This window comes from Corvus kubaryi, unplaced genomic scaffold, assembly GCF_017639235.1.
Source record: "Corvus kubaryi isolate FWS band 111438036 unplaced genomic scaffold, C.kubaryi_AGA036_p1.0 split3-73, whole genome shotgun sequence".
Taxonomy (NCBI): Eukaryota; Metazoa; Chordata; class Aves; order Passeriformes; family Corvidae; genus Corvus; species Corvus kubaryi.
In genome coordinates, this window is record NW_024582091.1 from 34274046 (window position 1) to 34289038 (window position 14993).

General features: G+C 36.7%; 1 protein-coding gene across 3 annotated transcripts in view; it reads left to right on the top strand.

The window, feature by feature from the left end:
• LAMA2 (laminin subunit alpha 2) overlaps window positions 1-14993 on the top strand; it is a 348381-nt gene that overhangs the window by 73615 nt on the left and 259773 nt on the right. For all 3 annotated transcript variants that reach the window (XM_042017501.1, XM_042017503.1, XM_042017502.1), the window contains exons 2-3: window positions 9532-9702; window positions 13748-13860. In XM_042017501.1, the coding sequence (XP_041873435.1) occupies window positions 9532-9702; window positions 13748-13860 (284 nt within the window). The remainder of the gene's footprint in view (window positions 1-9531; window positions 9703-13747; window positions 13861-14993) is intronic.

The window sequence follows — 14993 nt, forward strand, 5'->3', positions numbered from 1 at the left end:
TCCACAGCAGATTGAGGGAGGTGATCATTCCCTGTCAGCTCAGCAGTGATAAGAGCACACCTGCAGAATGGAGTCCTGCTCTGGGCTCCTCAGTACAAGAGAGATATGGGCATGTTGGAGCAAGTCCAGGGTAATGGCTGGAAAGGTGATTAAGGAATTGTCTGTCCTATAAGTAGGGGCTGAGAGGGCTGGGGTTGCTTTGTTTTGAGACATGTCGAAGAGATTTTATCAACATGTGTAAGTATGTGTCAAGGGGTGATACAGAAAATACATCCAAACTTTTTTTTCAGTGGTACCCAGTGACAGGACAAAAGGTAAGGAGCACAAATCAGTATACAGGAAATTCCATTTAAACAGAAGAAAACTCTTCTTTTACTGTAAGTGTCGTCAAACAGTGGAGTATATTGCCCAGAGGGGCTGTGGAGCCTGCATACTTCAGGATACTAAAAGCTCAGCTCCACAGTCCTGGGCCACCTGCTCCCATGACCCTACTTGAGCAGGGTTTTGGGCTAGATATGAGGCTTTTCAGCCTCAGTGATTCTCTAATCCTCTGAAGACAGTTCTTAAGAACTCTGCATCGAAATTGCTAATTGGTGATCTCACATTTTACCAGGATATGTTGAAAATTTATAATCCTTATCAGTATGTGTTTGTAAAGCATTACAGCAGAATAGTGAGAAGTAAATCAGTTCAAAGAATGAAAATTGAACTTCATGTTTATTCAAGCTCATCAGTGGAAACACTTTATTTTAATCTGAATCCTCAGGGTAAGTGTAAGTGCACAGAATCTCTTACATATGGTAAGATCAGTTTTTCCATTTACTCTTTGGTTTCATGAAGTTAGACTGAGTTTGGATTTTTTTTTGTCAGTTAGGTGATAATGAATAGATGGATGAGTTTTATTAGCCTCCATAAGACGGCTTTTGTTTCCTCTTGTAGAAGAACGCAGCATACGTTTCAGTCTTTCTGTTTAAGTTGACACTATTGAAGACTCAAGGGCACAGTAACTAATTCTGACTTTTCTGTGTGGTTTCAATGGCCATTGATTTTGAAGTTATTGCAAAAGTAGTAATATGCTTCATATTCTTTAGTGTCCGAGACAATGCATAGCAGAGATGTTTTTCATAAAGCAAAAAATTTGTCAAGACAAAAAAGTCATCAGTAAATTGCATCTGGAGGCTCTGATTTTCCCAGGCTCTATCCTACCTTTAAGAAATTCTGATTTAGTTTTTTTTCCATTTTTCATGCTTTTTTTTCTTTTGTCCTTCAGTGATGGGATAGACAAATCATACAGATCTATGTCTCATCCTCTGTTTGCAAATGAGCGAAGTGCATGAGTGTGTGTCTTCTTAATATGGAGACCCTGGTATTCAGTCATGGGAACGGAATAAAAATGGACATTTTTAGCCATGACCTGCAGTTTGGGGAAATTGTAAATGGTTGTGTGCTATCTAAGAACAAAAGATGTGATTTGGGAGAATTCCTGTTTGCAGAAATTTGTTGTCTCTCAGAGGTTGTTTCACTTTTTCTTGTTAGGCCTGCTTGGCTGCCCAGGACCATACTACTGCATTGCAAAGGTTTTAATGAAGATCATGTGGTTAAAAAATAAAAGGAAATAACTGTAAAGAGTGCACTGCTGCTTGCTTCTTCATGCATAGTGTACCCTTTCTACAGATAGGGTATTTGTACAACTGGGATTTTGCCCTTCAAAATTTTTGCCAGAATACAGATGGAATACACTTGAAAATCAGTGGGTATCTGACTCCGGCTGGGCATGTAAATACCTTTGAAAATGAGATGTCCATTAAGTCTTTGTGCTTTGGATTTTTGATTCAGTGGGAGTTCTGCCATGGATGTCAAGGAGACGGGATTTCACCTGTGTCTTTCCTGTTCTCCTTTGCAAAACAGCCTTTGTGACAGCTCTGGGAAAGAAAGGAAATTCATTACAAAGCAAGGAGGATGCTTATATATTACATACAATAGAATATTGGGGTAATCCAGTAGCAATTTTTTCACTCAGTCTTCAATCTGTAAAACTGACCAAGTTTTGCTGTTAAAAATCAGCAAAGTGCCTACAGATTTTCAATGCTCTGAGCTGCAGAGAGGCAAAGTAGTATTACTTAGATAATCAGTATGTCCTCCTTCAGCTGTGTCTGTTACTTTGTACGTATTCTAGTTAGCTTTGCTATCAAGCTTCTTCAGGTCAGTGTTTCATACTCCGCCTTTTGTGTTGAAGATAAATATGCAGGAGGGTGTATGTAATGTTGCTTATAATACATAGAGAAAATTACTTCTAAGTAAAAGCAAGCCATCTCTAGCACCAAACATCAAAAACTATTTTTCTACTTCCTTTGGAAGGAAAAAAGGCTGACTACTGAACAGTACTGTGCACAGTGATTTGGGGCAACTGACATAAATGGGTACTGAAACATTTTTTTTCCATTTTGTTTTCCTCTGGACAAATGGTCCTAGTGTCAATTTTTTTTTCAGTCTGTGTGCTCTGTTGTGTCTGGACAGCTATTTCTTCAAATTGGGTTTATTTTCTAGTTGTATAAAAGTATTCGTCTACATTGTGGATAGAATGCATTAAGTTACTCCCTGTCGTGCACAGCTGGAAGCAATTCAGTGCTGCAACATTTTGTTTTGTTTTGTCCCAGTTTTTTCTCCCCACTGTGTTCCCACAGCCTAGCATAGCTCTGCACTGCAGCAGACAAGTCTCTCTTTTTCCAGTGACACTTCTTAGAACATCGGAAATTGACATATTCTCTTTTGTCTTTTTAGTACAAATTCAGTGGCAAACAGCTCTGCTTGACTGCATGAACATTTCAAAGTGCTCTATAGACGAGGAAGATTGGCTTGAAAAGTTAGACTTATTTAGGCAGGCTGTTTTGTTTGCTTCTTTGAAGAGACTAGGGATATTTTGAGAAGATTGAAGGAAGTATGCAGTGCCAAATACGGGTCTGTTTAGAGGGGAGAAGAGGAATATGCAGGTCTTAACAGAGCTTTATTTGAAGGAGAAAAACATTTTCTCTGTTCTAATGCTTTAATAAGACACAAAGAAATCCCAGAGCTGGTAAACCAAAGTTTGTCTTCTATCTTGGAAGTACTTTAAAAAACCTATTAAAAATCAATACTGATTTTTTAAAGTTAACATTTTGTTTGTGTGTGCAGGCACTGCAATTATTTATATTAATTTTACCCTGGGTAAAATGAGATGCTGATCTTATCGCTGTGTAATCAAATCACAATATAGACTTTAAATAATACTGAATGCAAATTTTAGTGTGCCAATAATTTTCTGTCAAAAAGAAGGGTTACAGGCTCTATGAGTATCTATGCAGTGGTCTTTCTTCCAGTTTTCTTCTCTCTTCCCAGTCTCCCCTACTCAGAGTTCCTTCCTTCGTCTCCATGCAAAGATCTCTGCTGCTGTCTTCCATCTCCTATCAACCACCTGTGGTAGTTCCTTCTTTCTCATTTAAGATGTCTGCTGTTTCCTCCATGCAGTAGCAGAAGTCTAACAGAGGTTATAGTCTTGGTTCCTTGCTTGTATTTCAGTTGTAGTGCTGCAGTAATTCTAGTGAAACTTTTCCCACCGGTTGCTCTGTAGGTGTGGGATGGTGATGTGATTGTAACGGGATTTACAGTTCTCCATGGGTTATGTGAAGGGAAAGAAAGAAAAATGTGTCAGAAGTGGTGAATGGTGGGAACACTAATGTCAGGGTAATTATTTTGTTTACATTCATATCTGTCTCCTGTAGCCCTCCTTTGCTGTAGCTGCTTCTTGATAAATTTTAAAAGTGTGTTACTCCAGTGACTATCCCCACTTCATAATGAACCTGTAATCACCATTCGGCAGCTGGAGATGCAGTTAATATCTTTGATTTCCCTCTAGAATCCCTCCATCCTCTCTCAGCTGGGGAAATCAACTCAGTGGGCTCTGAAGGTCAACCAAACAGTGCTGTTTCAAAGGGGAGTGAGAATGAGACTGAATTCAGCAGCTGACAGGCTTTATGAAAATGTCTTGTACCTGCTACTTGTGTAGCTCATCTGCTTCTGCTGATCTCCACTATTGCAGTAAAGCATGTGGAAAATCTGTCAGTTTGGCAGGGAAGTAGGTAATAGGGCATGACAAAACAGGGCAGGGTGCCAGGTAGGTTTTATTCCACTGATACTCATGGAGCTTATATGAGCTGAAGGTTGGTGGGAAGTCATGAAAAGTAGATAAAAGAAAACACATGAAGCTGGTCTGGTTTTTTTCCTTTATGCAGTGAAATAAGGAAAACATACGAAAATTAATTAGGTAACGCTGCTTTGCAGAAAACTTCAAGGAAATTGCCAGGCTCAAGAGAATGTTCTACAGAGATTCTATAGAATAAGATCCATTCTATAGAATAGATAGCCATTGAGGAGACCTCTATGGGTGCAAGGTAATAATGGGAAATAGTATAAAGGAAAAGGGCTGCTGAAAGAATTGAATATTGGCAAAAATATTGCAGTTTCATTAGCAATACCACACAAAATTAAGGTTATAGTTCCTGTTCCGTTTTGGATGAACCTTTATGTTGGGATGTATATGCTACCACCCTTAGTAAGAAAAAACTAAAGATACCTATCAGTGGCAATATTGAGGAAAAATGTGAAAGAGGAAGAGTACAGTGAAGTCTCCCTGGGTAAACCCCTGCAGCAGCTACTGATTCAGGGATGTTCTGAACTGACAACTGAACCCAAGCCATTCATGTTTAACAGCTCCAGATGAACCCTTGTTGTGTGTATTAATCTAATCGGATTTTAATCCATTCTTGCCTTTGGAATAAAAATATTTTATTATATAATTTATTCATCTATTCTAGAATTTAATTGCTATCATACTGAAAGGCAGTTCCAGTTATAAACAGGAATAAAGTCCCAATCAGTGAAGAAAACTCCTGTCTGATAAGCTGACTCTGCATCTTCAATTTGTGGTAGAAGGATAGCTAAACTTATCATTTTCACTCCAAGGATTTACTCACTAAAGCCATTTATGATTTTGTATGCAGTAACATAATTTTATACATTTCCCCATCAGTTTGTTTTCCAGTAGAAAACTCGTAGCCTATTTATATCTACATTCAGAAGCTGTTCCACAGCTGTGATCTTGTCACTTGTTTTTTTTTAATTTTTAGCTCCACCATATCCTTTTGGAGATGAGAGGTAAGGAAAACCATGCAGTATTTGAGTAATCAGTACAGATGGATTCATGCAATAATGTAATGACTTTTTTTTCTATTCCTTGAGTTAATATTTTCACTGAAATATCAATAATAACTCTTTCAGGACTGCTAATAGCTAGTGCAGAGGCAATCATGTTTTCCCCCTGTGTATTAATTTCCATTCCTTGATTTCAGATACCATTTTACTGCCTAGACAAACCATTCTGTGAAATTTTTTCTACCACTCTGTAGTCTGTACTTATTTTAATTTTCCTGTATAATTTTTATCATCAATAAGCAGTCATCTTACTTATTATCCTCTTTTCTAAGTTACTTATGTAGCTGTTGGAACAAAATAGGATTCAGCAAAGATTGCTGTGGTTTTCCACTGCTATTCTCCATTTTTCATTCTGACCTCATGAAAGGTCATTCCTTCATATGTTATGATGGCTTACATCCTTTAATGGCCTTTGTGGAATCTTGTGAAAGTCTGTTTGCTAGTCTGAATGTGTTGAACTCAGTGAATCACTGACGTGCTTGCCAGTGTCTCCAGAGAATTTTAGTATTGATAAGGGATGACTCATGAGGCATCTGCAAAAAAACCACAGGTCCCAAGCAGCCACTATTTTTATCTTTAAGATAGATATGCTATGATCCAGGACCCATTATAAAAAACGATAATGTAGTTGGTACCTCGATTCCACACCTACTTAACCAGAACAGTGGCTGCGTAAAACTTGAGTACATAGGAGCCTGTATGCAAGAGAATCCTGCTGATTTGCTGCTTTTCCTTTTTTCTGTTGAAAATACATGCTAAACTTACCATCACTAATTGTCTGGTGACTTGAGGAGCGTGCTTGATTACCTGTGCATTGTACACAACTTTAAATGATTTGATTAATTTCTGTGTTATTTGCCTTATAGTTTAATCACCTCTCAACCCTAAACAAACTTACTATTGGGTTTCCATGCTCTAAAATCTTCATTGAATGTGTTCCATGCTTAAAAACCAAAGTGCAAAGCAGAAAGATGACCATGCCCATTTCACAGGGAGAATATGATACTCTTTTTCTCTTCACACAGCAGCAGTCCTTTGAAAACCAGAAATTGAACCCAAGTTGCTAAAAGCACTACCTAATTAAAAGCCAGTATTTTCTACCTATTTCCTCCATGTAGTTGTTAGAATTTTGTTATTTTTTAACAGATATAAATGAATGCTAATAAGTTTCTTGCCAGCGACACAAAGGAGGGAAAAGATTGATGTATCTGGCAGCAGTTGAAGGGAGTAGAATTTTTCTGCTTGCACTTGAGTTACACTAAATAGTGATAATGTGTTTGTGACTCAGAGGCATTTTATCCAGTCTTTGCACTGGAGCAAATGTTTAAAAAAGGCGTTTGTCAATAAAGAAGAATAGCTCTTTGTCATTTTAGCAGATAATATTTTTGGAAGTGTTTGATAGGAGGATGCCCATAGAATTCAAGGTGGGATTGATGACAACAAACTTTAAAAATAATGGGGAAATTGAATTGATGATGTACAAAACTAGTACATCAGTTTTAAAATATTTCTTGTGTATGATTATTGTAATGAAAACAAGGCAGAAAAAATTACCTGTGCTAGCTAGAGATCTCTTGCTATTTTTCCTGGGGATTTATGATTGGAAGATGAATTTCTAAGATGTGAATCTCAGAAAATGTGACCATATATTAGCATCATAAACATACACATTTTTATTTCATATTCAAAAGGCCTAGCTAAAAGTTTTAAGACAATGGTTTCATCTTCTGTATTGCTAGAATGTCATGCCTCTGTTGTGAAAATATATATATATATGTAACTTCTAGAAATCGATATGAATAATATTGCTTTCTCCATTCTATCAGGCTTGCACATCCAATGCTCTTTTAAAGCAAAGCCTTATTTTGGGCTGCACAAAGGAATATTATAGAATCATAGAATATCTTGAGTTGGAAGAGACCCATAAGGCCTATTGAGCCCAATCCCCTGCTCCCTGGAAATAAAGATTATTCAAAGAATTTCAAATATGTAGTTGTTAATTATAACTTGTTAAAACCCTGAGGGTGAGGGTCAATTGCAAAGGTGAAGTGCTGGCTGTAATGGGCATCTTCTGCTCTCTGCCTGCCACTCTGAGCCTGTGGAGAATTCAGTGTGGAACACCTCTGTGAGGTACTGGCATCTTGACGTGGGCTCTTCAGGGAAACACCCAATACTTGTTTTGTTGCCTATGTTTGTACTAATTATAGGCAAGGCTCTTTTGGTAGCTTTGCCTTAAGCTGCTCTGCACATTAAAGAGGTGACCCAAGGGTGAAGTTATATTCTAATAAATGAGTTGCTTAAGTATTCTTCGTTTATTTGCCTATCTTACATTTAAAGTTTGTGTTAAAACTTAGAACAAGGTATGATTTGTGATAGACATAGAATAGGTAATATTTTTATAGCTGTGTGAATCTGGAGGTTTTTTGGTTGCTCTCTTACAGCTCGTTTTTGAAGGATTTATTCTCTTGATGCCATGTACTGCAATTCTTGGCATGTAGGATCATTCTGTCCTTTGTACAAGGTTCACTTTTGAGGGCTTAAAATACTTAGCTGCAAACCAAATGCCAGACTCTTTGTTAACAGTAAATGATTAGTGGCTTCTACACTATTAACTTTGTACAGCCTAAAAAGAGAATAATGAGGCTGTCAGTCAACATAGGAAGTTCCACAGCTATTAATTCGTCTACTCTGCTAATGCTTATACAGATTTTTACCATTTGGTCCCATCACAGAAGGCAGAAAATATCACTGAGTGCAGTGAATAAAAATACATGAACAACTGTATAGATTTTAAAGTGTCATGAAAATGAGCTTTAATCTATACAGAAGGAGCAATCTACATGATCAGTGAAGTCTCAAGTATTGATTGACTGTACAAATTGGACGGGCTAGTAACTAATTGGCTCTCTTGCTCAAGCAGTGTATTTACACATGGTTTTAAAGTGAGTGTGAGAGTCACTAAGTCACAGTGTCAAAGGACAGCTGTACCATGACCAGCCACGCTTGGTAATTAAATGGCACGCAGGTTAATTGCAGAGACAAGCAGGAGACTGCTATTAAAGGACTGAAAGGAGTCAGTTGAAGAGTGTTGTCCATTTGTAGAGGACAAAAAGAAATGCCATTATAAAGGGAGTTTTATCAGAGTACAATAATGACCAATTCAGTTTTTATTAAAGCCTTATTTTAAGGTTATAATAGTATAATAGGGTTGGAAGTTGAATGAATTGCAAGAGTGAGTTTTGGGCCAGTTGAAATTGTCATAAAATGAATCCAAAAATGATCCCATGCATCCATACATCAGCCTTTTTTTTGTTTAGTTGGTTGGTTTAGGTTGGATTTTTTTGGTTTAACCTGTAGCCATGGCAAATTTGCTTTTGAAGGTGCAAAACTGATTGATTTAATGTGAGGGGCAGTAATGTATGCATTCAACACAGTCTATCAGTTTGTCTCCATGGATCAATTTTATTACAGTTCAAAGGTTTTGTTCAGTACTTAGTGGAAAGGAGAGTAACCCACCTTAATGAATGTTCTTCATACGGTTTATAATCTTTATAGCTTACTGCTACATATAACTTGGCTCAGCAGAGCACTCAGATGTGCTTAAATGCTGTGCTGAATGAGAATTATAATACATCACTCAGCATGTGCACCTGGAAAAATAACAATAGTACTACCATAAAAGATATGATGTTGTATATGTTATTTTCTTCTTGAGGAAAGGGAAACATGACATATGCTATTCATGTGTCTGGATGAATTACCCAGCTGCTCTGATGACAAAGGTGTCTGTGAGGTCCTAAGCAGAACAGTAATACAGTGTAAAGCAAGTGCTGCAGTCTGTGAAGGAAAAGCTTTTCCATGGAGATGTAAGCAGAAAAAGAATGATAAAGAGTTTTCATGGGTACTTTGTGTATGATGTCGCTGTGGCCAACTGGGTAGGAACACAAGGTTTGATTGTGAAAAATAAAATTTTATGATGCTTTGTATGTTTCTGTACTTTCTCCTTTGGTGTCCTGCTGTTGTTCATGATATAACCAGAAGGTACCAATTTGAATTTTGGAAGAATGGGGAGAAACCCATCAGTATATAATGGCTTTATTCTGATGTCTAAATTCTGGATGCACATCCAAAGTTTTTCTTTATTACTTCCATAGCTGTTGTAAACGAAAGCTTTTGTTTTAGTATTGTAACAGTTGTTATATTAATTCATGATTATTCTGCTAAATTCACCTTGGTTTTGCCTCTATTGCTTTTGTTTATGATTTTATTTTATTTTGTTTGCAGGACTGTTTCCTGCAGTGCTGAACCTGGCTAGTAATGCTCTCATCACAACCAATGCTACCTGTGGAGAAAAGGGGCGGGAAATGTACTGCAAACTCGTTGAACATGTACCTGGACAGCCGGAAAGGAACCCTCAGTGCCGCATTTGTGATCAAAGGAGCAGGCTCCAACATCGTATGTGTGCCATTTTCGTTTTGTTCCGAAGGGTGTAGATATCAGGGAGCAAAACAATAGTTTACCAGCCCAATTCCTGTGAAATGTGTGTCTCTTTTTAAATCAGGTTAACCATCTCTTCCAAAGGTATTTCAAAATCTGTATCTGATATGGATACTCCTCCCACAGAACTTTCTGATTCAGGTACTGAAAAGCAGAGCACCTGAATTCAGATTTTGAAATATTAAGTATCTACAGCTGTTGCTGAATTATTTTGATATACACTAACTGTGAATAAAAAACAGATAACTGACTTTTACCTGCATACCTACATGTGGAATTTGAACATTTTGGCCAATCTAAGCAATATCTGAAATTCCAGTAAATTCAGTTCCACCGAGCCAGAAAAAATAAGATAAAGTAATGGAGCACTGCATGGTTTAATGCTTAGTTTTTCATATTAAAATTGATTTTTGCTAACACTGCTTTCTTAAAGATTACCTGGAAGCAAAATCAGTTTTCAAGTATGAATTTGTTATCATCTACTTCAGACATGGCTGTTTCTGGTAGTTGGGAAGATGAGAACTAAGAAAATTTTTTAGTCAAGTTGTACAAGTTTAATTTCGTGTAACCTTGCAGTGAAAGACATGAACAGTTTTAACATTATTAGATTTTCATGGGTATATTGGCACTGTAGATGGTAGAGGGTGTAGGGATACTTAAGAAAGCTTTTAATGGAATAGGTAAAATGTTGGAAGAAGCACAGACACAGAAGCATGAAGACAATTTTTTTTTTCCAGTTGTGTCCCATAAAACTTAGATACATTTATACCTCATGACATTTAAGCATGTGCTTAAAACCACAGGACAAAAGGAAAAAAAAAAAGGATGACATTTAATCTGTCTGCTAGTTCTGGACAGGATGAGCTATCTGCGGCTGTAGCTTTCCAGACAGAAGCTTGTTTGGATGCTCCTTAGAAACTTCCTCCCATGGCCACACTTTCTTGTGTGGCTCACTCATTACATCACTCAAAACAAAGTGTTTTTCTAATAGCTAATCTGCGTCTCCTTGCAGAAATTCATGTTACCTATTTCCTGAGTTCAGTCAATACAAGAAATGGATTATTCTCTTTTTCTTAAAAAAAAAAAATTAATTAATTAAGTGTTGATGGTATTGATCTATCTAGTTTCTACACTAAGCTGTCTCTTTTCTTTCCTTTTCCTCATAGGTTTTAACTTCTAGAACTCTAACTGCATGAGTTGCAGTTCTTTGGAATTCTCTTTAGAGGCTTTCATATTTATAAAAATTCACCTGAGCTCTTACTAGCTCTAAACAGAGATCCAGGTTTGCTTCAGAATAAGCATATGTTCCCATTCACATGTTTTACTTTGATATTTCTGCTTTCTAATGGTGAAACACCACTGAGAGGACAGTTAGTTGTCATTTGCAAACCTCAGATGCTTTCTTTTCCTGCTGAATTGCTCCTCATCTTATATTTGCGAAGCTATTTATAATTGTCCCAGTGTAGACTACTTAATTTATATGAAGACAGTTACAACCAATTTTTTTTCCAGATTGTTTTCCAAGTTTCAATGTCTTTTTTAACTGCAGAAAATGCCACCTTCTGAGGGAAGGTCATATGATTCTTTAGCAATAGATATATCCAATTACCTTATAGCAGTGTGTTTCACTCAGAGAAGAATTCAGTTTTTGGAAGCATTCTGACTGGCAGAGAGACTTTCCTATTTTATAGGTGGGAATTTACAGACACATGCACATTACACAATTTTTTTTCCTATATGAAGTTTGCTTAATTCAAAAATCAAACCTAAACCGGAGATACTGCTTTGTCTATGATGCCAGACAATGTACACAAACATGTGTGTATCCAAAAAACCCATCAGAATGTTTTATATCTATGTTTCCCCTTGTTTCTACACTCTTCTGAACTTGCGTCTGCCCAACTTCATAATATCTGGTCTTTTGTTGTCAATCATACCTCATTTTAAGGTCTTTAAATGTTCATTTGGCAAAGGGAAGTGCCTTGTTTAAACAGAGATGGCTTGTTAATAGGAGAACCATATAATATAACCAGACTTTAAAGGATCCCCCTGGAATGTGTCAGTCTGGAGTGCCTCCCCTTAATTACTGTAGTAGGAAATGAACACAAATTCCCTGGTTAATCACATGTGAGTCCAAATTAAAGTGCACAGTTTGATGGGCTCACTCTCTAAGTTCTCCCTCTTGCCATCCATCAGGGAGATTGGTCCTTGAACTGCATTGGCAATCCAGTCCTTTTTACAAATATTGTATTTTCCCCCCTTACCTTTTAAATAAGCAAAACATGCCAGCAATTAATCAATTTTCCAAGTAATTATGATTAAACTTTCATAATGGTGATTACAGTTAATTGTTGATTCATCTCCCAATCCTCCTTCTGATGATTTACCTTTATATCAATTTCATCTGAAGACTTAGATCAAAATTTCCAATTAGACAGCTTCTGTCACAATCACCAAGGAGCCCTGGATTTGATTTACAGCTGATTTTTGCTACCACTCAGTTAAAGCCAAAATTTGAGAAAATGATTGGAGCTGTGGTACTGACAGCATGTAAAGCATAGGGTGTGCTTTGCTTTTCTCTTCAACATAAAGCTACTAATAGCTTTATCAGTTGTAGTACCAGAATTCTAACTTGCAAATGTTGCTGCCCACTAATGCCATTGAATAATCTAATAATTAAATGAAATTTTTGGCATTTTCAATATTGAGGGTTTATGCCTTCACTCACTCCCACAAAGCACTTGAATTGTGTCTTTAAATATGTTCAGGCATTCTGACTTCCCTTCATGAGCTAGGACTCCTGTCCTCCACAGGTGGTTGATATATCAAAAAAACAGAGATACAAAGACTATCAGTCTGGCTGGTTGATTAAAGTAATAATTAAAATAATAAGTAAACTTATCAGTTCATAAATCAATTACTTACAATTCTAGGCCCAGAATATGAATCATATTCCAGTTTTATACAAAGAAAACCTGACAGTTTAGAAAGTCATCCTTAATAAGAGGGATAAGGTTTTCTCCTAATTCATGTTTTTGCAAACAGAACTTGCATAGAAGAAACTTACTGTATTTGGATTTTCTTTGGGTTGTTTTCCTCATAATGTACAGGCTTGCTGTAGACAAGTAGGGACTTCAAAATATAGATCCTTATACCTTTTAAAATTGTGGTTTTGTTATTCTCCATTTTGTACAGAGAGAAACACAAATTGACCACAAAAAATAACCTGGAAATGTTGAGAGTGATTTTTCTCAGTCTAAATAACATTAAAGTACTAAGTAAGCAAACTTTGATAATGTAGAAGATCTTGAAATTAAGGAAAAATTCCATTCTGTAAATAAATTCATATCCCTCTTATTTAGGATTCATTTGGGATACTGCAGCAGAGTCCATATAGACATGAAAAATAATGCATCTTGGACTCTGATAAGGATTATAACCAAACAAACCTCCTTTATATACATGTATGTGAGTCAGAAAATTTTCCACTTGAGGGATATATCCTGTAATGATTTCTGAATCATTTCCTCTGTAATGATTTGTGAATTATTTCCTGAATTATTTCCATGTGTGCTTAGAAATGTCTTAGAAATTTAATCTCTGCTTTCCTTGCACACCCTATCTCAGGTTTCTGATTTGTTGTTTCTGTTGCAACATTCGATGACTTCGCAGTACTTGAAACTTTGGAAGAGTGTCGGAAGAGTTTGCTTGATTTAAATGCCCACATTTTCTGTAGCATCAGGAGAGCCTTCTGCAGTTAGATGTTCTGAATGATCTTCTTGTGATCCTAACCAAAGATAAAGAATTAACATTAGATCAGTATTACAGTAATAATAAGCATGACTGATGCCCCTAGAGTACAAGAAAAATTAATTTATTCTTTTTTCTTTTAGAAGTCCTGCCTCATTAGTTCTGTAATTGTCTTAAAATCTATCTTTCAGATGTAAAAATAATTAAATCTTGTAATAGTTTTGAAATTTATTTGTTTCTGCTGTTCTAACAGAACGACACCCGATAACAAATGCAATTGATGGCAAGAACAGTTGGTGGCAAAGCCCTAGTATCCAGAATGGAATTGAGTATCATTATGTGACCATTACATTGGACCTCCAACAGGTACACTTCTGGTTTTTTGTTTCTGGGCTTGCTTTCTTGCATGATAGATCACCTAGATTATCTTAAATTTTGCTCTGTGTTGCTTTCCTATATGAAGACATGCCCAGTTTCTCCTGTAGTTTTCTGTTGTTTGTATGGATATGACTGACCTATTCATTGTAACATAATGTGCCAAATAATAAATTGTTATTTCATACATATTTTTATGAAGTCATGCAGTTGTAAGAACCTTTTATTTGTGAAGCTGAAGTACTTGGAGGACAGTGATTTTTATACCTGGAAGAGCCTTTGAATCCTGGATGTGCTGTTAGCACTCTGACTTTGGAGCCCTCATTGTTAATGGCAGAAACAATCCTACATCTGTGGTTTTGGCCTTATATATGCGAAAGTATTCAATGTGCATTTCTCTTTCAAACAGGAGAGCTAAAACTTCTTATAGAAATTTGAGAGTAGGATCCTGTGCAGTAAAGAGGTATGGGGTTTTTTTTAACATGTCTTTTAAATTTTCAGAGATACTAACTGGTTTGCTTTTACGGCAAGGAATTGTGCCTCTTGTTGGTTGTAGTCTGTTAATATGCAAGTAGCTCTTAGGCATTAGAACTAAATTCCCATCCTTGTTTTTCATCACCCTAGTGATTTTAGTTGTGTGGTTGTTTAGGTCAGGTCTTCTAAACTAGGGCTGTACAACTTCTGTTTTTTCCCCTGCTATTTCATTATCTAGATTATCATAAGAAATGAACAGATTTGTGAAGTTCTGGAAGTTTTAAGTTTTCTTATGTGCTAAAAGCTAGCAACTAAAGGATCAGTGAGGATACTGGAGAAAAAGTATGGGTTGTTCTAATGTGTTTAAAAGGCCTCTGCATGTGCCAGCTGACAGCAGTCTGAGAATGCTGCACTGTGTGTGGTGTGGGTTTGAGGGGTTTTTGTTACTCTTTTTTTTAAATGAGACAAGGATCAAGTCTGACCCTGTTTCTTTCCCATGTTCTGTTACTAATTGTTCAAAGAAAACTTGGCAGTCCTTCTGCAGCTCTAAAGCTGATACCTTCTCTGTCTTGGTTTTGAAAGACAGGTGTCTGCTAAGGAAGACAGAGGCCCCCCTTGAAGTGGCAGATATAACCCCTTTTCCCTCCAAG